Source organism: Ptychodera flava, chromosome 4 (genome assembly GCF_041260155.1).
Source record: "Ptychodera flava strain L36383 chromosome 4, AS_Pfla_20210202, whole genome shotgun sequence".
NCBI classification, from domain to species: Eukaryota; Metazoa; Hemichordata; class Enteropneusta; family Ptychoderidae; genus Ptychodera; species Ptychodera flava.
Window position 1 is genome coordinate 33323861 of NC_091931.1, and position 23506 is coordinate 33347366.

Genomic DNA, 23506 nt, shown 5'->3' on the forward strand with positions numbered 1-23506 from the left:
CAAACATAAAAATATAGAAAATCCTCCGACCTATAGCTAATTTTCGGAGGTATGTTATTTCAAGGGAAGTAGTGACAGAATTTTTTAGTTGGCCTAAGCGACAACTTAAAATCAAAAATTATTTTCGTTCTTTTTCAGGTCAAGTTTCAGAAGTTTTATTAACCTTGTGTCGGTACAGTAGATTCACAAAGAACAAAAAGAAAATGAACTGGAGGAAAATCGACGTTAAAACTGGTACCGAGAAAAATATTCATCTCAAATTCCCGCCGCATACTACCAGTAGGGCATGTTAAATTTTAAAAGTTCGTGTTCTCCTACATTTTGCGTTTAGTGACATTGATTTCAAAATTCAGAATCATAAGCAACATCTTCATTTACATCTTAAAGAGGATTTTGGGGTATTAAACATCAAACACGATACTAAATCAGATCAGAAGATATAAATATTTAAAAGTAAATAAAACAATGAAATAAATGAATTTTTAGATTTCTGCGAAATTTTCAATAAACTAACGACACTTCTTGCATAAATATACATTTTCTGAACTGTCATTTATACGATCAGTTCCAGCAAATCAGAAGATCTAGGGCAAAAACAAAATTACATTTTGTTTCTAGTCATCGTTCGCATCACTGGCAGACCTTTTTTACCCTCCTTTGTTGTGTTCCACAAAATTCTCACCAAAGTGCGCCTTAACAAAGCAGCTGATACATAACCAAGATGATGCAATACAATGAATTGCATCACCTCAACAGACACTTACATGTAAAAGATGTGTAATTGTACAGGGCCCGAGCTACCCGAGTACCCATAATTTAAAAACACTAAAATTTGAAAAGGAATTCTTCTGAGAAAGTATTTTGTCGTCTGTGAAGACACGATTAACAGTTGCGAAGTGGATAGGGTAAAAAAAGATACAGGGAGAAAAGAAATTGCACCGACACATCGCTTTTGCAAAATGTCAAGGACCCGAAACGCATCTTTTTTTCGTTGAGACAACTTCAAAGTTTGATATAAATCAACGCATGCGCAGTCTAAAAATTAAAATTATTACATGCCTAGGGACACTTGTTGAACGACTGCGAGGGCCCGCCGCGAGGGCGCTCCTCAGAATACACGACAGGACACGACAGGAAGACGAAGTCTCTGCTGAACATTGCAGTCGTTCTATCGCTGTCGTAAAGGTATCCTGGCACTTTCATATCATTTATTCCCAACAATGTATCTATAGTGAATTGCGAATATCCTGGGTATTTACAGTCAAGAATGGACGACAAAGAACTTGAAAAGTAAGTGAACGAACGTTTTTCTGGTACAAAGTCAAAAACACACTCTCCCCAAAACACCGGCACAGGCAAGCTGCAGTACAGTAGCTCGAGGTTTTGCCCGGGTATTTGGGTCGGACGGCAAAACCAGATGCCGTCCGACCCAAATACCCAAGCAAAACCTCGAGCTACTGTACTGCAGCTACAAAACACCTACACTAGATTAGTGAGAGCATGGAGAAATCAAATGAGTGGCTACATGTAGCTGCAAAATTGTAGCTCTACGGTGAGGCGGTCGGTGAGTTTTGGTTTTTGCGACCTCACTCACCAGTAGAGCTACAATGCCGAAGGCCTGAAGCATACAAAATACCGGTAAGCCCACTGCACGTGGCACGGCATTTTGATGTACAATCCCATATATTTACTACATTTGGTCATACTGATTTATCACTACTGAAGATTAAACACTATACTACACTAACCTTGTCGTGTATGGGGTTTGCTATTTGTTCAAATACGTCGATCGCGTTCCAAAAACATTTCTTGGAGCCGCCATTACCAACTTCCGGTAATGGCGGCTCCCAGAAACACGCTCAATGTTTATAAAACGCGATCGACGTGTCTGTGCTAATACCAAACCCCATAACCGACAAGGTTAGTGTAGTATAGTGTTTAGTCTTCAGTAGTGATAAATCGGTACGACCAAATGCAGTAAATATGTGGGATTTTACATGAAAATGCCGCGTCATGTGTGGCGCGCTTATTTTGTATGCTACAGGGCCTTCGGCATTGTAGCTCTACTGGTGAGCGAGGTCGCAAAACCAAAACTCACCGACCGCCTCACCGTAGAGCTACAATTTTGCAGCTAGGCTCCATGATGACAGAAACCACAGAGTACTACTAGTAGGAAGATTCACTTGTAAATTACACTTGTACCCCTCGTAAATTACACTGGAAGTAACATGAATATTATTATTATTATTATTATTATTATTATTATACTTTATTGTCCTAAAAGGATAATCACCTTACAGAATAGTCCCTTGTAAAACACTTGAAATGACATATGATGACCTTGATCGCTCTGTGCACTGTCATTTCGTAGCCACAGTGTCTAGGTTTTAATATATGTGTTCGTCGGTGATCACTGTAAGCGTATTCCATTAGTGTATATGCATCCTGTAGAGATTTAGCTTCCTGTTCATTCACATTTTGGATTAGGCATGGAGGTAATGTAACTCCATGGGTTAGGCAAGTATATCCCACTTCTGCCTTTGGTCATGAATCCCAGAAAGGGAATGTGCTACTGCAGGCATACACACGTTTTTGACACTACAGAAATTATCGAAATTCATATAAAACCTTTAATAGATCATTAAAGTAGTTCTTACATATTAAAATTGTATGTCAATGGGTCATATACATGCTCTCAGATTAGAATAAAGGATTTAGATCGAGTGTATATTCAAAATGAACTTTGTAATAACAGTGTATATAACAGTGTATGTACAGTAAGCCCTGCTATGAGGGGTATTTCAATCGTGGCTGTCAGTCTCAGCCAAGCTTGAAGACATTGATAATTGATACAATTTCAAGTAACTTTGAAACATCCCAGCTGTCTGAATTGCGATAACTTTATAGAGTGATGCTCCACTTAAAAGTACTCCTTTTGAGAGACATATTGCGGCCAGGGCCTGTCACTCAGTCAAACAATGCAAATGTCAACCCAGTGAATGGAGCACACCCCTGAACTCATTGGGTACTTGTAAAACCATAGTCCCGCCATCATTGTAGTGAGTGTCTTCATTAACAAAACCAACAAATTTCACAAATCTCTCCACTTCTGTTCCTCAACTTTAGCAGCATCAAATCTAGCAGACGTTTCACCCATGATGAAAGATCTCCTGCCTAGGCTACATTTATTTAATTCAACTACTGACGCCATCAGCTTCTTTAAATTGTACAAGTACCAGTGTTGTCCCTCTCACTGGAACTTTCTCTTTTTTGTGTTTATTCTAATACATAGGCAGGCACTGCAGGAGATTCTTCTCGAAGCGAAACGAGGAAAACTGAGAGCTGATGAGGTTGGACCTTCAGGATGGTAAATTGTTCTCTTAATACACCTACAGCTAAGAATTATCATTCTGCATAAAAAAGCAAATAAAAGATACCTGATAATTTGCAAACAGGAATCAGTCAATCTGGAATAATTACAGTTGATTAATGATTATTTTCTCATTACAAACACGAAGCACTCGCATTTTTATTTCATTACTTTGTCATATATGGGGCGTTTTATTGCATGCAGATAAACCGTCTCTGAACATGTCTTCTTCAGGCTAAAACCGAAACTGCCGTCAACCAACAAGAGGTTCCTGCAGAACACTCTGTTCAGTACTCTGAGCGACCGCACCAGGATAAGGAAAAACAAAGAACTGAAGCGGAAGAGAGAAGAGACACAGTTAAGATATGAATCTTCAGCATCATCATCAGAGGATGGTTCTTCCAGCAGGGATTCCATGAAAGGCAAACATTCTAAAAGAAAATATGATGGAGAAGATGCTCATGGATATTCTAAAAGAGTAGAAAACTGTGCAAGTGATAATCGTGACAATGTAAACGATGACATGAATGAACACTGTTGGAATTCATCAAGACATGATAAGAATAATAAAAAACACAAACACAAGAAACGACACAAAAGCCACAAAAAGCATCGTCACAAACGAAGTAAGTCATCTTCTCAGAGGCCCAGAAAACACAAAAGAGGATCATCAAGCCAGTCTTAGAAAGGATTGGAAAAAAATGTACACTGAAGAAAGGGGTGCTAATGCTTCTAAATCGTACGTGCAAGCAGCTTGGACAGACACCACCCAGTATAAAGAAGAGATGTGATGAAGGTTTTTGTTCAGTGTGGCATTCCAGGTTTTATGTGAAAATGATGTTTGTGAAAAAAATACAGGATTGGCAGAAATGCAGTGCATTCATTTGCTTTTCTGAGATCCGAAGTGTCAATTTTGATCAGCAATTCAATGAATTGTCATAATAGACACCCAACATTATACTCTACCAAGGCTGAACACTGAACAATATGTGTGGTGTGCATGAAATGAAAGGCTACAGAGCACATATGAAAGACAAATTTTTCAGTTTATTGAAAATTTTTGTCATATTGTTAGTCCATAAGATCAGTTGATAAACAATGACAGTGAATGCAGCATCTCTGCAGCTGTAAGTAAGCTTAGAGGAGGATAAAACCAAATCTACGGGTATTTTACTGAAACCCAAAGGGTCTTATTGCTACAAGTAAATATTGTGTGTACTTACTTTGAAGATAAAATGATTAAGGCCAAAACAGACTTTCCTCATCGTAGCATATGTGTAAAAATGGTTCTAATATGTTCTTTTCACTACATATACATCTAGAGCAGTGTAGCACCAGGGCCATAAACAAAGCCTTGGATTTCCACATTTTCAAAATTTGAATAAAGCTGTGAAATGATCATGTTAAATTTGCATATGAGTTAGAAACACAACTTAATTCAGAGTAAAAGATGTGATCACAGCATTTTAAACCGAAACAGTATTCCTGACAGCCATAAGTAGTCATAAGAAATTTTACATTCTTGTAAAGTGTTTTCCTCTTTTAACTATTATTTAAGCAATAAACCCCGCCGCAGGAGGGTACACACGAGATTTTGGTACAATGCGCGACATATAGCACGAGCCGATAGGCGAGTGCTATATGCAGCGAATTGTACCAAAATCAAGTGTATACCCGACTGCGAAGGGGGTTATTGCTATTATATTATATCAACTTGCGTCTATTTGTTGTCTTACTTGGGTATTTTCATCACTCTGAGCGCCAAATGCAGAAAACGGACGTCTGACTCTGAGAGATCAAACGTCGGAAATTCTGCGCCAGAGACAGAGCATTTTTATAAGTTGGGATTCCATACAGGCACAAAGTATCCTACGATAAATACGCATTACGTCCATATCGACATTGCATTTTATTCGCATGCAACACGAACGATACTTGTCAAAAAATACCTGCTGCACTCACACAGAAAATGGGTCAAGAGTTCAAATCAAAAGAAAAAAGTAACAAGTTTTTTTCGTAAATTTACATAAGAACAATAGTCCTGGCTTTTTTGGCATACTAAAAATAGATTTGTCTCATTCTGTACCGCATACCGTCGCGACATTCAGTGGTGGCACAGTGAAGTTACAGGATCTATTTTTGATGGATAATTTGGACGTTAATTGTACCAGAAAACAAGCAGTTTTAAAATAATCCAGACTTGCGATGACTGCAACTGTGATGAACAGTTGTGCAGATTCTGAGTGTGTTACCCGATGCAGGGAGAGCAGGACGCTGACACTGCTCGTTGCATTTGATGTCAAATATCGTCGCAGTCGCCAGGAGTCATCCCATTGTTATTTTGAACTTCTTGGTCTACATCGTTAGGACATCCCGATCAGTTATAGCCCAAACTTTTGTAAATAATATCTGACATACCATTACTGTGAGGAAGTGTCACTTTATTTGTGTATGAACGAATACTATCTTCATTCATAGAGCGGTACTAGGATATATCGCGTCTCGACTCCTGCAAAGTGCACGGTGCGTTGTCGCCCTAATATTTGTGTGCATCATACCCCAAACGTGCTGCTTCAGAGATGTCTTTCATCATCGATCCGAACTTATTTACACCAAGAGGTGAGTTACAGACCCACACTTTATCTGTGTATCAAAATTCGGTCTTTGGTCTTTGAAACAAAGTGGACTGTTTCGGTCTTTCTCGAGAGTCTATGGTTTAGATAGGTGCGTTCAAATGCACCGAGCGGGTAATTTCGAAAATGCTGGTTTAGGGACCCACTGTTTTAGCACTGCTATCAGTGCTTAAAACAGTATTTTAGCATCGGTGGAATGAGCTCTCGTCCAATCAGAATGGCGCATGGTAGCATGATATAATATAATTCAGGATATATACATAATATAATATTTGTTTGCTGCATTTTCCTATTCTGTGTAACTTTTTCATCGAAGATCCAGCCACAAAATGATGGCTAAATATAATTACTTTGAGGAAAATAGTGGCACTACATGGGACTACATTGTAGAGCCCATTGACTGTCAGTCCAAGTATACCTTTTTACATGACTGAATTAGAATAAATTGGTAAAAACTTGTTGACATTCATTCTTCATAGATTTTGTTAATGTTGTAATATTTATTGTGAATTTCTGATCACAAATGAAATGCAGCAGCTGCTCAAATTCTATGGAACCATCTTGCACTCAAGTTCAAATTACCACCAATCCTATGATTGTTGCCACACTCCCATTTCAAACTGCCACCAGTTATTGAACCGCGTATTGATCCACGACAGCTCATAGCAGCATGGTTCTCTAAAGAAATGGTTGTATCCCAACTTGGATCCTAGTGCCAAGTGATTCCAGTGCCAATTCCACATCCTAAAACCTTGCTCTTCCAACCATTTCAGAATGCTGTATTTTTTCTGGAAGTACGCCTTCTCATCTCCAGGTGTTGGTTTCCAGACATGGACTTCAAAAACAAGCTGTTTCACATACTGCAGGGTTCCCCGTTCCAGCATTTGATACAGAACTTCCCATTCAGCTCCTTCTATGTCAATTTTTAAGATGTCAATTCTTTTCTGAAAGAGGGAACAAGTCTCTGTCACTATAGTAGTCCCATCAACTTTTCTACTTTTCATAATGGTAGATTTTATGTACTTGCAGCACTGAATACCAGCATGATGCTGATATCTTTCAATGATTGCTTTCACTTTTATTTGTTACATGTAGCTGCTTGTGTTCTATTTGACTGCTGTAATTCTGTACACGTTGAGTACCACAGCTTATTTAATTATCCAATTTTTCTACCATGCAGGGTAACCGGTAGCAAGGAGCTAGTTTCAAGGAGAATATCCTTTGATTGGTCGTACAATGAGGTTGATGCAGCCAATTGTCCTGTACTAAATGACCTTCGACACAAGTGTCCAGCGTATTTGGTCTGTAGAATTTGGTCCTACTGATAGACCATTACTGCCTGTGGCTGCCCAAGGACTGCCCGAAAACTGACTGAGGAAAAAGTTGGCCAAATTTTGTCTACTGTGGAATACTTTATTTTCACTTGGAATTTATTTTTGCAACTTTGCTTGCCCTTTTTGCCACTAAAATTCAAGTGAAAATTTTAATTTTCTATACTTTGCATGTAGTCAGACTAGACAAAGTGAAAATAAGGTCACAGTGAAACATTGATAATCTGTTTTCAGCTAAAATAAATTCCAGTAAAAATAAGATAGTCCACAGTATTTCAACACCAGCCCAGTAGATCCAACTTAGATCAAGCCTGATCAACCCAAAATAACGTTGATTTGACGTTTATGTGACATTTCCTCAGGTGGTTTTAGAACCTGGAAGACGTCAGACCTCATGTTCCTATCTTGATTTTGAGATCATACCATTCAGTGCAAGAGGTAGTAGGTTGGTGTGGCAAGGCAATGCTATGGTACCCCTTGCATTGAGTGGTATGATCTCATTATCAAGAAGTGACACCCTTAAAGTCAAGTCTTCCAGGTTCAAAAACCGCCTGAAAAAAATCAGGTGAACGCCAAATCAATGTTACTTTTGGTTGGCCGGGCATAAGTCAAACCTATTGGGTTTGTGTTAAAAATTGGCAAAATTTGATCTACTCTTTCCTCAGGCAGTCCTCAGGCAGCTACGGGCAGTCACGGGCAGTACTTAGTAGAATCCGTAGAATTCCCATCTGTATATTTCTTTTTCATGTCTCTAATACTCTCTGTAACTTACATGTTGATGGTTCATTTCAGCCATGAGACCCTCTAACGTCCTCACTTTCCACAGGTCAACTTTCTGTGACATCAAAGACTTTCCAGAGTATGTGTCTGTGTTCCTGTCCCACAAACCAAAGTTTTGGAACAAGACCCTTTTAGAATGCCTGTGACTTTGTTGTTTCATGCTGAAAATAAAATTCAAGATGGAGTCACACCAAAGATGTACATGAAGTTGACAAAATAGTATGTGTGTTCATAGGGGTAGCGTAAATGTCCATCCCATTGATGGGTGGGCGGGTGGTAGGGGTGTCATGGGTCTCAGCACAGCTTGGTTTCTCTTTGCTATTGTTTGTTTTATGTTAATACCTTGGACTATATTATTATTATTATTATTATTACCTTTATTTCAGGCCATCGGCCCATACCAAGAAAAACATTAAAATGTAGGCATTACAGCGAAAAATAAATTTTATAAAAGAATAAAAAAACTACTGAAAATACTAATACAATACATTCCTACAATGCTGCCAGAAAGTTGAAAGTAAAAATCAGAATTAACACAACTGTATATTACAGAATTCTTGCTTTCTGTTAATCTTTTGCAAAAGTTCAATAGTAACTTTCGTTGCAATGAAGCAAAATTCAAAATATTTCTTGATACAAAATTGTGACTGATACTCGCATCACGTTTAAGATCAAAAATTATTCGCAATGCATTATGATAAGCCACTTTTAGAGTTGACATCTGTCTAGCACTGTAGTTACACCAAACATTAAGACAATACATACTATATAAAAAGCTTCTAAAAAGGGTACATTTCACAATCTGTGAACAGCAGCTAAAATTGCGCGCAATCCAATTAGCTCTAGCATAAACACATCGAAGTTGCCTGTGCATATCAGCGTTGTCTTCCCCGAAGAAGAAACAATATATCCAAGATATTTTTTAGTGTTAACAAATTTAAGAGATTTTCCATATAAAAATACGATAGGAATTCTGTTAGGTTTCCAAGACCTCGGGAAAATAGCCATACATTCTGTTTTAGTGGGATGAAAAACAATATCATGCTTGTCCCCATAGTGTTCACATATGTTAATTAATTTTTGTAATGCTTTTGCCGAGGGGCAAATCAAAACTAAGTCATCTGCATAAAATAGGTGATTAACAACTGTGTTTACCAAACAGCATCCAACACAGGCTGATTGTAGCTTTGTACTTAGATCGTCTACATACACAGCAAAGAGCATAGGTGAGAGATTGCTGCCTTGCCGTACGCCATTAATAACACTGAATGCGTTTGACAAAGCAGACGCCCATCGTACAAAAAATAACTGATTTGAATACCAATACTGTAAAATACGGACTATAAACAATGGTATACGCCTATTTATCAATTTTCTAAACAAAGTCCAGTGATTTACCCTGTCAAATGCCTTAGTAGCATCCATGAAGCACAAAAATATGGGTGTATTATGTCTCTTATAAAAATCTACAATTTCTTTAAGTGTGAAAATGCACATATCTGTGGAATGACTTCTTTTAAAGCCAAACTGAAGATCACTAGTAACAAGTAAAGTTTCAATTCGTGATAAGATACACAATTCAAAAAGTTTAGAAATCGCTGTCACCAAAGCCACAGGCCTGTAATTATCGACCGAAGTAAGATCCTTAGATTTGTCTTTAACAATTGGACAAATAACTGCATGCATAAACATATCTGGTAAATAACCATGGACGAAAAAGCCAGTAAAACAAAGGCTCAAAATGACACACAGGACTTGATCAGCATAGATCAAATGCTCTGCAGCAATACCATCGTTACCACAGGCTTTACCTTTTTCAAGTTTGTTTATACATTCTTTAATCTCACTGACAGTAACCACCATTTGATTATGAAAATCTATTCTGTCTATCGAAGACATAACAGATGATTTATCACGAATAGTTTTGACAGAATTAAGCAAACTTTCATAATGTTTTTTCCACATATCAACAATATTATCATGACCAGTACAACCGCTCACACTGGTTGGAATAGCGGCATGGCCACCCTTTGCATTATGAACAGAATTCCAAAACTTGCGTGTACCCCCTCGTGTTAAATTATGGGCCAAGGACTCCGCCCTAGCTTTGTTTTCGTTTCTTTTACAAGATCGCAAGACAGACTTAAATTTAGCACGAGTTTTACTCATAAGATGAAAGAGTGGGCCTGATTTTGGCTTACCATTTACCACCCAAATTTTGAACGCATCCCGCGCAGAGTTGTGAAAATTACGCACATGTTCATTCCATCCAGGGACAGAATTAAAACCGGACTCGCCGGATGATGAAGTTGGAATACAACTATTGGCAGCTAATTTCAAACATGAAACAACATTCGAGTAAATGACTGTAATCCACGTATGTGATCAACATTCTTACAGTTGGGGTCACGGCACACAAAAGCTTCACTTGGCACTTCAAGATTACGAAGCAAAAACCCAGTTTCGTTTCCATAAATGAATAAATTTGAGGGGTCGCTTTACTCCAATTAAAACTGCTATTATAACTGCGCATACCATGCTTGCAAGGATCAGAACGAATTAATCCACCAGTATGTATGTTTACACAGAGAGGAAAATGATCAGACGACACAAAATCATGAAGGATACGAATATCAGTTGATGATATTGCCAATAACGATATATAACATGTACCACCAACCTCTAGGTCTGGGTCTTATCTTAGCAAATTGGTTTTTTACCTTCTCGTGTCTATTTATAGACAGAGAAGGTATTAGAGTTGAAAACCAATATGCTGCTGTCAAGAACTTCCGTCTGTCAAGACTTCCGTCTGTCAAGATCCGTTGACGGCATGCCACTGTGATGGGTCATATCATAAACTGGTGGGGGTGTTCATGGCTCAGGTTGAGGTGTGGGAGAACGATTTTGAGCTATGACAAAAATCAAAACATCAAAAGGGACTTAGCGGCATAGCCACAGTGTTAAGCCTTTCTCCAAGGTTTCTTAGTTGACTACAATCTATTACAGACTACTGAGCTGACGTTAGGGGTACTCACTTTGTGTTTGCTCACTCTGTGAGCGCTAGTGTTTGGTACTGAGTTGCGTGGTATCCCCTCATGGCCTCACGTGATCTGGGCCTGTTGCATAATCTGCAGAGATGATCATATGCCTCCGAGTCTGAAAACTGTCATTGTGTAAGCCTGTCGGCATTTTCCTTGCATTTTTTCTCATTTAATTTTGCAAAATATCGGCGAGTACCTCAATATTTCAAGATAACCCTTTCTTCCCAATCGTTTCCTGGAGTTTCAGAGTCATATGAACGAAAATGAGTGAAAGTTTAGACAGGAAAATCGGACGTCGGCCATGTTTCAATGTTTACAGTACAATCAGAAGTTTGCGTGGAGGAATAACTAACAAACACAGGAGTGTTCATGATGCCCGCCCTCTAGAGGCAGACCCTCCTATATGAAGTACCCACATTTGATGCTTGTGGAAAGCTTGACCACACAATGGAGCATTTAAACTTTTAGAAAATGACAAACTGAATAAGAAGGTATTCAGAAAATGTCAAATACTGAGGAAAAATGCGCAAATATTCAAAATAAACAGGTTACTGATTGGTCAGCTATAAAAAACAATGAAAATGTTTATGATCAAAAGTTTTTGAGATGCGCACATTTTAACAAATACAGAAATTATTAACATTATAAATATAAGACCAAACTATTTTTTCAGGGATGGGACAGGTTGGAAATGAGGGGTGAGAGACAAAGGCACTCCTATTGCTGCATGTGATGCAGCCACACCATTTCATTTACAGCATACTTATTCACTGTGTTTTGTTCAAGTTCCATCTGACTGTCATACAAGGATAACATAAGCAAATCAAATCAAAGTAGAAAAGGATCAATGCTGTTGTGTGGATTTTGCTGAACATGGCTGATATTTCGCCCTATATATTTGGTATCCAGCAAAGGCATATTTTGATGTAAAGTCAAAATTAACACTACATTGCTGACAATATATTTTACCGTTTCTGCATGAATTTTTCTTTTTTAAATTATAGTATATTATACTTCAAACAGATTAACAGTTATCGTGATGTCAACCCATAATTTTACACCACAAAGACTGTAATTCTGCCAATTTTTTTTGTTTTTCAGTCATTTTATAAATTTTGCACTGCACAAGATGATGAACAAATTGCAATGTTTGAATTTGTAAACTCAAAGAAAAAAATCCTTTGGTCACAAATTAAATTATTTTTTGAAAAGAAATTTACTCTTAAACACTTTTAGCATATATTCTTTACACGGTCATGTATTTCAAGGAAAATATGCCTATTAAAAACAGTAATTTCTCACTTTCAATTTTTTTTCAATACTATGACAATTATCAGCCATGAGGTTATACAAACACAAGACCAGATAGGCGTTTTTCATCATTTCCACAGGACTCTTTGGAAAATCCATTAAAAACAGTTAAAAGTGACTGGAAATGATCACTTGGTATACATTTAATTTACAGATGCCAGGTTGTGTATTTCACATGCACTCAGGTCAGTAAGGAAGTGCGTCATTACTATTTTGGACTGTTAATTCTTATTTCTGAATTGTTTAACTTTTTTCCACATTGAACTATCTTTAGGCAGTTTATACAGTAGCTTAGAATTTTTTGATTGATGTATTTAATCATCTTTTGGGTTCTTTGGGTCCATATCCCACCTCATGCCCCTACATCATCAACTATTTACCAACAACTCCATGCCAACAACCAATTACCTGACCTGGCCACACATTAGAGAAGGTACTACAGCGTCATTGACGGTATTTTTCATTTATTCATTTTTTTTCATTTTTTTTATTTGTCATGTAATAGTTACACGAAATTTTGTGTACATTGGCAGGAGACAAAAAGAAAAAATTAATATAATACATAAAGACTAAATATACTTATAATTACCTATACATACATTTACACAGACATGCATCAGGTTACAACTGATTCAATAGACTGATTGACCTTGGTACAAAGCTATACTTAAATCTATTTGTACGAGAACGTGGAACCCTAAGGCGACGACCACTTGGAAGGTATTCGTATTCTGTACGGAGTGGATGATTCGGATCTTTCAATATTTTCTTTGCCATCTAATAACTTTATTCTTTGTATACCAATGAGTTCTGCGCAAGTTCATCCCGGTTGTCATCAAGCAGCTTTTACAGATTTTTGTAGGGCGATTGAAGTCTTCTTTGAGATGATTTGATAGCAGATCGTAGAAAGCGGTGCTAGCATAGTTAATAATAGATGATATTGTTGAGTTAAAAAAAGAGCAATTACACTTGAACTTACATTTAACTTTCTCATCGATCTTACATAATACATTCGTTTGTTTACCTTTCTCAGTTGATTTTCTACATGTTGTGAGAATGACAGTTTACAGTCGATCATACAGCCTAAGTATGGATATGCTGACACTCTCTCTACCTTCATATTATTTATCACAACTAACTGTTTTTCATTTTGTTTCCTTCTAAAGTCCAAAACAAGCTCTTTCGTCTTTGACACATTAAGATCTAAATAGTTGTCATTACACCAGGTGTTAACAAAGTCGATACACTCAAAATATTCCTGATCGTCATCGCTTAAAATAAACCCCACAACCCCTGTGTCATCTGCATACTTCTCATCATTGCCCCCATCAGTGTCCCAAGCTAGATCGTTTGTATACTTATACCACTCCAGGTCTTGTGACCTATTGTTCTTGCCATCCATTTATCCCTGAAAACGCGACTGACACCTATTGTTCTTATGCAAAATAAGTAATCAGTCATACTTTTATTCATATGTAAATAATCACCACACTTTAATGAAAGAAAATCATTATCATATCAATAAAAGTGTAGTGATTACTTATTTAAATATGAAAAAAACTATGACTGATTACTAATTTGCAAGAGAACAATAGGTCAAGTCGAGATGTCTAACGCATTCACACACATTCAATAACAAAATGAAGACAATTTGTTCAACTGATATGTTATAGCATCACATTTTATAATTCAATTTTAACTTTCTTTGAACCATGCTCAATGTAAGCAACATGATTTGTTGATGAAGACTGTCCATCTTTAGATTCGGCGTCTTCTTGGTTGGACCAATCTTGTCTGTTTTGTTACATTGTTTTGTCGTAACTTGAGAAACTGGTTTACTTACAGATTCCTCTGATTTAACACTAGATGGAGGTGGTAGTAATATATTCGACACATGCTTTTGTTGTCCAGTAGACATACATTTGAGGCGCGTAATCCGTCATCTGATCTGTGACCTGTTTGTTCTTTGATAAGCTGCTCATCGAATCCCTGATGGTACAGAGATGTTGCTGCATTCACCTGAAATTATCAAACACAAGACATATGTGACAAATATCATGGAAATAAGTACAGCCTTTTTGTAACGTTTGTGGAATAGTCGAAAGAAATTCTGTGATACTGCCGCACACACAACAAATTGTTTTGGTCAATGAATTTAATTTTATAACTTTACAGAATTCGTTTTGTGTATAAATATTTTAGTAAAAGAATAAATTACCTTGCCAGAATATCCAGTGTGCTGGCAGTCTGGCCAAGCCATCTTGCACATTTGCTTTGTGTAAAGACGTGTATTTCTTGGCAGGAGAACTTGATAATCCCTTGGCAAGGGTCATCGATAGTACAATCCCGTCCGGTGTTATCATCGCCAAGTACTTTTTTATAAGTTGAAGTACACATCCTGGATTTTATGCGCTCCTTTGTAGCGGCTGCTCTTATAGGGCAGTTTGCCCGTGTAAAATCCACTTTGGTTGTTTTTACATGGCCGTCCATGGAACTCTAGGTAGTCTCTTGGGTCATCAGATCAGACAAGTTGACAAGGTCCATCTTGACCAGTCGAAAACACGAAAATGGTATTGAAAGCCTGATGCATCCACGAGGCAATCACATGCATCTACAGATTGAATTCCTTCTCGCTAGCCAATAGCCAACAAGATAGAGTAAGGCAAGCCATTTTATTTAACCAATCAGACTAAAACAGTTTCCTTCTACACAGGTGCATTATACCACTCTGTAGCCCTTATTCAAATGCAGATTTGCAGTTGACCAGAGCCCTTGTCCTACTTGTCTGGGATAGGTCATTCTCCCAAACTCGCATGCCAGGTGCATAATGACCTCTGTGAACCTTTCGACGTACAATGGGTCACTCCATTCCATTGTGGATATTCAAATCAAAGTAGACGATTATTGACAGTAATTTCAAATTTTAGAGAAGATTGGCCTGTTTTTCGTGGTATAAGTCGTTAATCGCACCTCGTAGTGAGCTGTTACAATTGTAATCACCACACTTATGGTCAGGAACTTGTAAACATCACTCGGCCGTCGGCCTCGTGATGTTTACAAGTTCCTGACCATAAGTGTGGTGATTACAACTGTAACAGCACACCTACTCGTGCAATTAACTATACAAAACAAAAAGAACAGGTGACAACACACAGCCCTGAGGTGCTCCTGTATTAATTGGAATTGTAGAGAAACTCTCCTTCACTGTGTCATGTATTTGTGCCGTGATACTTATGCTACGTTTTTCACTGTGTTGCATCTATTATCTGATGCGTTTGATTGCCGATTGCGCCAAAGCAAGCAAGTATAAGTTACCAGTCTATGGACACTGTCACCAGATTATCACCCGATCATCTTTCATAAAGTAAACAATGAACATATCAGCAAGGATATAACAGAAGTTATACCCTTGCAGGTGGTTAGTTGTTGATTTTGACCTCCAGCCATGGGGACAGACATTTACGCCATCCTCTATGGTGTATATGCAAAATATAAGTATATGCTTAAATATATCTTTCATCACGAAACATATAAACTCTGTTGGGTAGTGCACAAAGTTATGTCTATGAATATTCCTCATTGATAAACAGTCATTAGTAGATTTGCATATTAAAACAATGCTCCTCATACACGATGCATAATTAAATAAAGCATGTAATCGTAACTGTAATCGGTTACATATTGTCAGTCTTTTAATCTCAAATTTGAATTTCACAAACACCATGGTGAATTACGTTGTGTTACCTGCACTCTCAGCAAACATGCTATATGGCAATCTTCAATATGTGTGTTTCCTGTGATCATTTTACATGGACACTCTGCAGAAAGTCATGTATTTGGGAAAATTTTATTGCAAAGTAGCACCTTGTATTCTGCAAACCATTGTTAATGCACGGTATTACTACTGACAAGGCATTACAGTTATATATGAAAATTGTCTAAAGAGTGGAGGGCTGGGCACAAACTGTTCTGCAAAAAAACTTACAATAACTTAAATCTGCTTTTGACATCTATGCAAACAGGTGCATTACCTTGGGTCAAATGCAATGACATCACAGCCATAAGCTGCCATGGCCTCATCGAAGGACCACTCATAGCCAATGCTACACAAAAAGGCAAACATTTTGATTTGGATTAAAAAAGAACTTAGGTTGTTCTATTCATCAGTGTAAATTCTTGCAACCCTTTCATTTCTACTGCAGGGACTAGAGAAACAAAGTACCCCTATATTTACCGAGATTTGAAATTCAAAATGGCAGCCATCCCTGTGTTATCTCTATGGCAAATTAAATTTCAGTTTTTCATAAAAATAAGCCATTGAAGACTTCATTCACTCCACGAGGTTCAAAATGAACCCTCACAAATGGTAGACAAAAAAAGTATTGTAAAAGTTTGAGAGTCGGAATATCTGTCTCAGTGGAGCATTCTGCCATACCTGCAGAAAACTGTAATCACTAAATGTTGTCGGGCAAGCGCATGTGATATGCCACTGAACCATATGCAGGCACTGGGCTACAGAGTTGGTATTGCTACAGGCACAGTAACTGAATAGATTCTATTGTTGATGAAGCATTCTTTACTGTTTCACTTTTCAACTGTAATGGACAATGTCTCATATGTCATAATCATGATGTAACTTTTACAGTCTTTAGTGGATGGTAGTTATGAAAAGGAATCCTTACTTTCTTTTTTCTCTTTTTCATTTTTGGCAGGATGGCATAAATAGGGTCTTTGTAAAAAAAGTAAATCCATTCAGCCATTAGATTCAACTTAAGTGGTAAAATCCACTGACAAATATATGAGAACCAAATGTGCTTACAGCAATCAAATGACAGTAATTAATAGTTTACATTGCAATTTCATCATCATTATGTTCATTATCGTAGCAAAGTCGAATGAATACACAGTCATGTGCATGACAAATTTAAGGCAAAAAAATTTGGTTGAAATAGCACAGTGTGAGATGTAAAATTTGTCAATGTAAGAAAAGAAATAGGTTATATACTCAAGTTCTGCCTTTTCAGTTTTGTTCAAGAGTACTATCAGTCGTGTCATCTGTTGTATCCCATAATCCTCCTCTGTGATGTGAATTACTTGATCACTTTTCAAACTTACCCGACAGAGTAAACAAGACAATCGGTGGAATTCAATCCTATCTTGGGTTCAAAACAGATATCCCATCCTCCATCCGAATCAACATCATTTCCCATTTGTTGACTTTGCTTGCAGATCATCTGGTTGCTATGGAGATACTTCAGAAGCCGTGCCACTTCACCATCCCAATCATTCGGTTGTCTTCCTTCGGGAAGAACAACCAATGGTTGCAGTTGGAATGGAGTCTGGAATGTCTAGGAGAGAAGACGCGTACAGTATACTGCATATTCTTTGAGGAGCTTGAAGCACGAGAAGAAAACATAAATAATCTAAATACTTAAAATAACAAAAATACACACTCATGAAGTTTAAAAGGAGGGGTCAACCCATCTGCGGCTGTACATATTGGACCCATACAACGGGTCTGTTGATGGGCACTACATATCGCAAATCCCTTGTGTATATCCAGAATTTTAAAATGGCAGCTTGGTACTGAAACTGGTGACTGCGACTGAAGCAGCTTCATGTTAATGAAGATATACAACCAAAGTTTCCTTGGCAAAGTCTGACAGTGATTGGAAAGCTACAAAACTATATTGAACTAGATATTCATCACCAATTTCTGGGAAGAGGAAATGTTTATCGAAAAGAAAGTCACGCAGCCACACATGGGACAACCCCCTCCCTTTAAATTATAAGTTCAATTCCAAAACGTTTTGATAAAGTAGGAAATTCCTGTTGATAACACCTATTGCAAACATCTTTCTCAACGAAAAAGATATCTCAGCACTAGAGGGATACATGCAAATGTAAGTACTTGAAAATTTCACAATTCTGTTCTAGATCTTTTCAAACAAACTCTAGGTGAATTAATAAGAAAATATTCTAAGTATTGACATAATGAAACCACTGATGTTATTTCAAGTACTTCATTGTGTCCATCAGGAAAGAACTGCACTTTTGGTTGCCATTCTAGCTTCAATGATTCTTCCTGCAGAAGATTGTTTTCTGTGCCAAGCTGTAAAATCAAAAGAATTGCATATTAACCATGATTAGTTCATCATTATAATTGCCAAGGACACACTTGTAGATTTATTGACACGCGAACGAATCACAGCAGAGGAAAAAAGGCTGCAATATAATCTCATGTACTGCCAATGCAATTATTAAAGAGACAATCTGGAGAGTTTGACTTTGAAAGAGCTATTATTGTTCTCCTACCTTCAGCATGTCTCATAGTAACAGCATGATAGAGGATTCCTGGCTTGATTTCCTTTGAAAGTATGATAATCTGTGAATGTCAGAGTAAAACCAGCATGTTGGAGCTTTTGCAGAAGCTGTTCTTTCTGTGGAAAGAGAACAATTGATTTTATGCATAATTAAGCTTAATACTTGTAACACTGAGTTTGTAGGTCATTTAGAGTCAGTTTTTTTACACAACTATAGACTACATGGATTCTAATTTGACAGAGCCTTAATTTGTCTGCTGTGAGTGTGTCAAATAAAAATTACTCGACTCAGTTTGTCTCATTGTGCAATTATTGTTCATCTGAAAATGCAGTAGGTATTTTGTGTACTAGGCCATTCCACAATTCAAACCTCTCTCACTCTTGCTACTATGGAGGTTGTTGATGGAGTCCACACTATACAAACTTTGACAATAGTCTTTTTTAATCCCTACAGACACCGTCCGGGGGGACTTGTAGGTTAATTGGTCATGTCTGTGTGTCCGCCCATCCGTTCATACAGATATCTCAGAGATGCCTGGAGCGATTTCATTCAAACTTGATTTTTTGTGATCCAATCTAATACGGCCGTGTGATGGACATTTTATTAAAAAAACAGGGGCTATGTCATTGACAATGACTTTCTGAAAAAGAGCTGTATTTCTAAAGTGACTGCACTAAATTTGATGAAACTTTGTAAGATGTTCATCACACAGAGCTCTGATAGCACACAGTCAGTATTGAATCAATTAGTTACTTATTTGCATGTTTGATGAATTTTTGTAATAAGGGTGAGTCTAGAAATACTGCAGCAAATTTGATGAAACTTGGTTCAGATCTTTAGCACAGAGTCTCATATTAGTGTACAAAGACACTTAGCAATGTCATGGGAATAAATTGCTAATTTGCATATCTAATGAACTTTCCTAATTAGTGGGCTATCTCCAGAATCACTGCATCAAATTTTATGAAACATGGCACAGATGTTGATTTCTCAGTACTGTAATACTGAATGAAGACATTAAGCAGAATCATGTCAATTAATTGCTTATTTACATATTTGATGAACTTTCATAATTAGTGTGATATGTCTGGAAATGCTGCATCAAATTTGATGAAACGTGGCACAGATGTTGATCTTTTGGTGGTGTAATTGTGTGCATAGATATGTAGTAGTATCATGTTAAAGTGCCAATTTGCATATTAAATGAATTCTCATAATTAGGCTGATATGTCAAGAAATGGTACATCAAATTTCATGAAACTTGGTAAAGGTGTTGAGCTCACATTGCTTTAACATTTGAATGGAGACATATATCAGTGTCATTCAAATTAATTGTTCATTTACATATTTAATGAAATTTCCTAATTAGGAGACTGTGTCCAGAATTACTGCATCAAATTTGATGAAACTTGGTACAGATGTTGATCTTTCAGTAATGTAATAGTGTGCAAAGACATATGTAAGTATATCATGTCAATTGATTGTTAATTTGCATATTTGATGAACTTTAATGTTAGTGTAATATTTTAGAAATGTTGTATCAAATTTGATGAAATGTGGTACAGATGTTGATCTTCCAGTAGTGTTATGGCATGCAAAGATTAGTGATAGCATCATGTCAGTTAACTGCTGATTTGCATATTTAATGAATTTTTGTACTTTGGCTGATATGGCAAGAAACGATTCATCAAATTTCATGAAACTTGGTACAGATGTTGAGCTCACATTGCTTTAACATTGAATAAAGACACTTAGCAGTGTCATGTTAATTAATTTTTAATTTACATATATTATTTAATAAACTTATCTAATAAGAGTGATTTGACCAGAATCATGTCATCAAATTTGATTAAACTTTGTTCAGATGTTGATCTAACAGTGCTGTAATACAATTCATTGATACTTAGTGTTATCATTTGTGAAATGTGGTACACATGATAATCTGTCAGTGTTATAATAGAATGAAAAAATGTTAGGCAACATCCTCTTGATTAATTAATAATTGATTTATTTGATGACCTTTTGTAATTAGGGTGGCAGCCCACATTGGTTTTACATGACCACCATGCAACTCATCTTTAATCACAGACCCAATTAATGAACAGGACTCTATCCTTCCAAGGACTTGTAATTAAAGTACCCATAAAAAGTGGGGACTGTGTCATCAATGATGACTTAATTTTTTTTTTTGGATACCATAATCATTATGTGTATGGTATTTATTCAGTATTATAGGCCACGGGCCTTTTTTACAAAACGTGAAAAATACATACAAATGAATACATATGGGGGCTAATACATAGTTGCATCATTTGTGAGGTCTCCCTCAATCTAAAACTAAAAAATAAATACTTCGACAGATTTACTAGGGTATTAGGATTTGGGGAATTAATTAATCTTTTAAAGTTTAATATTGTAACATTCAGGTATAAATTGTTTGCGTAAATTACAGTACAAGGGGCATATTAGACAAAAAAGTAATTCAGTTTCAACTTGGTTCAATATACATAGCATACATAGTCTATTTGCCCGAGGTAAATTTTGGATTCGTCCACTTTCAAAATGCAAACTGTGATTGGAGACTCAAAATTTACACAGTGAACATCAATAGTGCCATCGCTGAGATATTTTTTCAACAATTAAATCACTTTTAAGGGGGTGCTGCACTTAACACAGCGAATTTAGCTCAAAAATCCCTTTTTTTGGCAAGTATTCATTCCAATTTAATTAATTTGTTAACCCAGGATTAAAATATTGGTTTGGTTCACCTTTTAGCTTGTCAAGCAGTCCTAATCTGCGTGATAAAGAAGTTAATTTATGCAAATGTTGCAAATCACTCCATTTCCGGGCTTCTTTTTCCTCCCAATTTCAAAATTTCCAAATTTAACTCCATTCTGGCTGGGTCAAATTTTCTGAAATTTTCACATATGTTCTTTAAATGCTATATAAAAAAAACAGCTATTTTGTCTGGCAATAAAGTTCTTACATTTTTAATAAGAGGTATTTAAATTTTCCTAATCATGATTTTAATCATTTTTTTGAGTGTTAGTCTTTCCACCCACGCCATTTTAGAATGAGGATACTTATACAAAATGAAAAAGTCGGTTTTTTTCTACATATACTCTTCTTTCAGTGAAATATTACATTTTAGGAATAGTATCAAGTTTGTGACTTAAATTAATTTTTTATAATGAATACCAAAATTGAGGTTTTTTACCCCAAGTATGCACCCACTTCATCCTTCGAGTAAACTACTATTACTGTACTAAACTTTAGAATCTCTGCTTTTTGAAAATATATAGCATGAGGGGGTTCCTTCTCATCTTTGATGAGAAAAATTGCTGTGAAAAAAACTGTGGCAACATGCAGCTCCACTTTAAACAAGCGATAATTGTCTAGTTTTGCATGTTTCCAAGTTCGTTCTCCATTGTTGAACGCCTATATCAAGTATTCTCTGTTTGAATTCAGTCAAAAAGAAAGTCTCATTGCCTACTGTCTGCATGTTCCAAATTATACCAAAACTGATAAAAATATGTCAATGACATTGTCCTCCCATTTTGCAGCGATACTAACTACTAGTACACACATGACATTGCATTCTTACAGGTTGACTAAGAAAATTCCATTGCAAGTCCAAATTAATCTTATACCCCAGCAATATGAAATGCTCCATCTCATAATGACTTTTACAAGTCTGACAGAAAACAACCCTAGGATCAAGACTATCATGTTTTACAGCAATCCAACAAATACTTTGGGAGAAAATGATTTTTTGACAAAAAATGGGAAAAATTGCCCCAAAAATACAAATATGAAAATTTCACCACAATTTGAACAAATCTGACAAAGGTCAACCCTAGGATCATACATACAAGTTTTCAAGGCAATGGGATGAGTGCTTTCAGAAAAGATTTTTTGACAAAAAATGGGAAAATCGCCTAAAAAATACAACTTTCAAAATTTCACCACAATTTGAAGAAATGTAACTTAAGTCACTATAAAGAGCCTGCATACCAAGTTTCAACCAAATCTGACCAGTGGTTACAAAGTTTCAGCAATTTGCAGGATTTTTCCTTTTTTCCCCTTCATTTGCATATTTTTGACTTTGACATGTTTATTTCAACAAATTCACATCTCCACACCTCGATGCACCTGTCCACCAAATACTATTAGATGGTAGGTGCTGCGATTTAGGAGTTTTTAATGTTGACAGACATACATCCGCACATAATAACTAACATACATACATACATACATACATACATACAGACAGACAGACCATAGACCCTCCAAAAAACGCGGGTCTACAGACAGACAGACAAACAGATAGACATGCATACATTTATTTTTACAGCTTTTAACCTCCAACAGCCTACCAACTTGTCAATATTAGCTTGATCAACTTGATACTACTGCTTATAATAATATAAATGAGAGTTAATTACATTCTAATTAAAGTAAACAAGACTTGCTTATCAACATTTACATCATAAAAAACAGCATATCTGTCAGGTTATAAAGAATCTTCAGCTGGTTATCTTTATCAGTATTTCATCCTATTAACCAAGCACATTTTAACTTTCAAATTAACATTGCAAGTAAGTTCTGTTGAATAAGTTGAGCCTGTACGTACTCAGAGAAAGCACACAGAAGAGACAAATGTTTGCAACTTAAGAAGTTCAAGGTCATCAAAAGCATTATAAGGAATCATGTTAC

The 23506-nt window shown here is 36.6% G+C and overlaps 2 protein-coding genes across 5 annotated transcripts in view; one reads left to right on the forward strand and one right to left on the reverse strand.

The window, feature by feature from the left end:
* Positions 1-1099: 1099 nt before the first annotated feature.
* Positions 1100-5083, forward strand: LOC139130376 (protein POLR1D-like). Of its 2 annotated transcripts, XM_070696178.1 has the most exons (3): positions 1100-1290; positions 3293-3367; positions 3605-5083. In XM_070696178.1, exons 1-3 carry the CDS (start codon positions 1268-1270, stop codon positions 4053-4055), a joined length of 549 nt encoding a protein of 182 aa, XP_070552279.1. In that variant the 5' UTR covers positions 1100-1267; the 3' UTR covers positions 4056-5083. The 2 variants fall into 2 exon arrangements, with proteins under 2 accessions (XP_070552279.1, XP_070552280.1); XM_070696179.1 differs by lacking the exon at positions 3293-3367 and having other exon boundaries at positions 1102-1290.
* The window catches only part of LOC139130373 (probable methyltransferase-like protein 24), a 37858-nt gene continuing 18747 nt past the window's right edge, over positions 4396-23506 (reverse strand). For all 3 annotated transcript variants that reach the window (XM_070696174.1, XM_070696171.1, XM_070696173.1), the window contains 6 exons: positions 18782-18906; positions 18489-18578; positions 17582-17814; positions 16498-16569; positions 8107-8275; positions 4396-6947 (listed from right to left, as the gene is read on the reverse strand). In XM_070696174.1, the coding sequence (XP_070552275.1) occupies positions 6594-6947; positions 8107-8275; positions 16498-16569; positions 17582-17814; positions 18489-18578; positions 18782-18790 (927 nt within the window). In that variant the 5' untranslated portion in view covers positions 18791-18906 and the 3' untranslated portion in view covers positions 4396-6593. The remainder of the gene's footprint in view (positions 6948-8106; positions 8276-16497; positions 16570-17581; positions 17815-18488; positions 18579-18781; positions 18907-23506) is intronic.

Bases quoted from the DNA above. Each gene is read 5' to 3' on its own strand.
- LOC139130376 (XM_070696178.1), top strand. From the start codon at position 1,268: ATGGACGACAAAGAACTTGAAAA. The intron at 1,291-3,292 runs GTAAGTGAACGA...TCTAATACATAG, and splicing joins GACGACAAAGAACTTGAAAA to GCAGGCACTGCAGGAGATTC. The intron at 3,368-3,604 runs GTAAATTGTTCT...TGTCTTCTTCAG, and splicing joins GAGGTTGGACCTTCAGGATG to GCTAAAACCGAAACTGCCGT.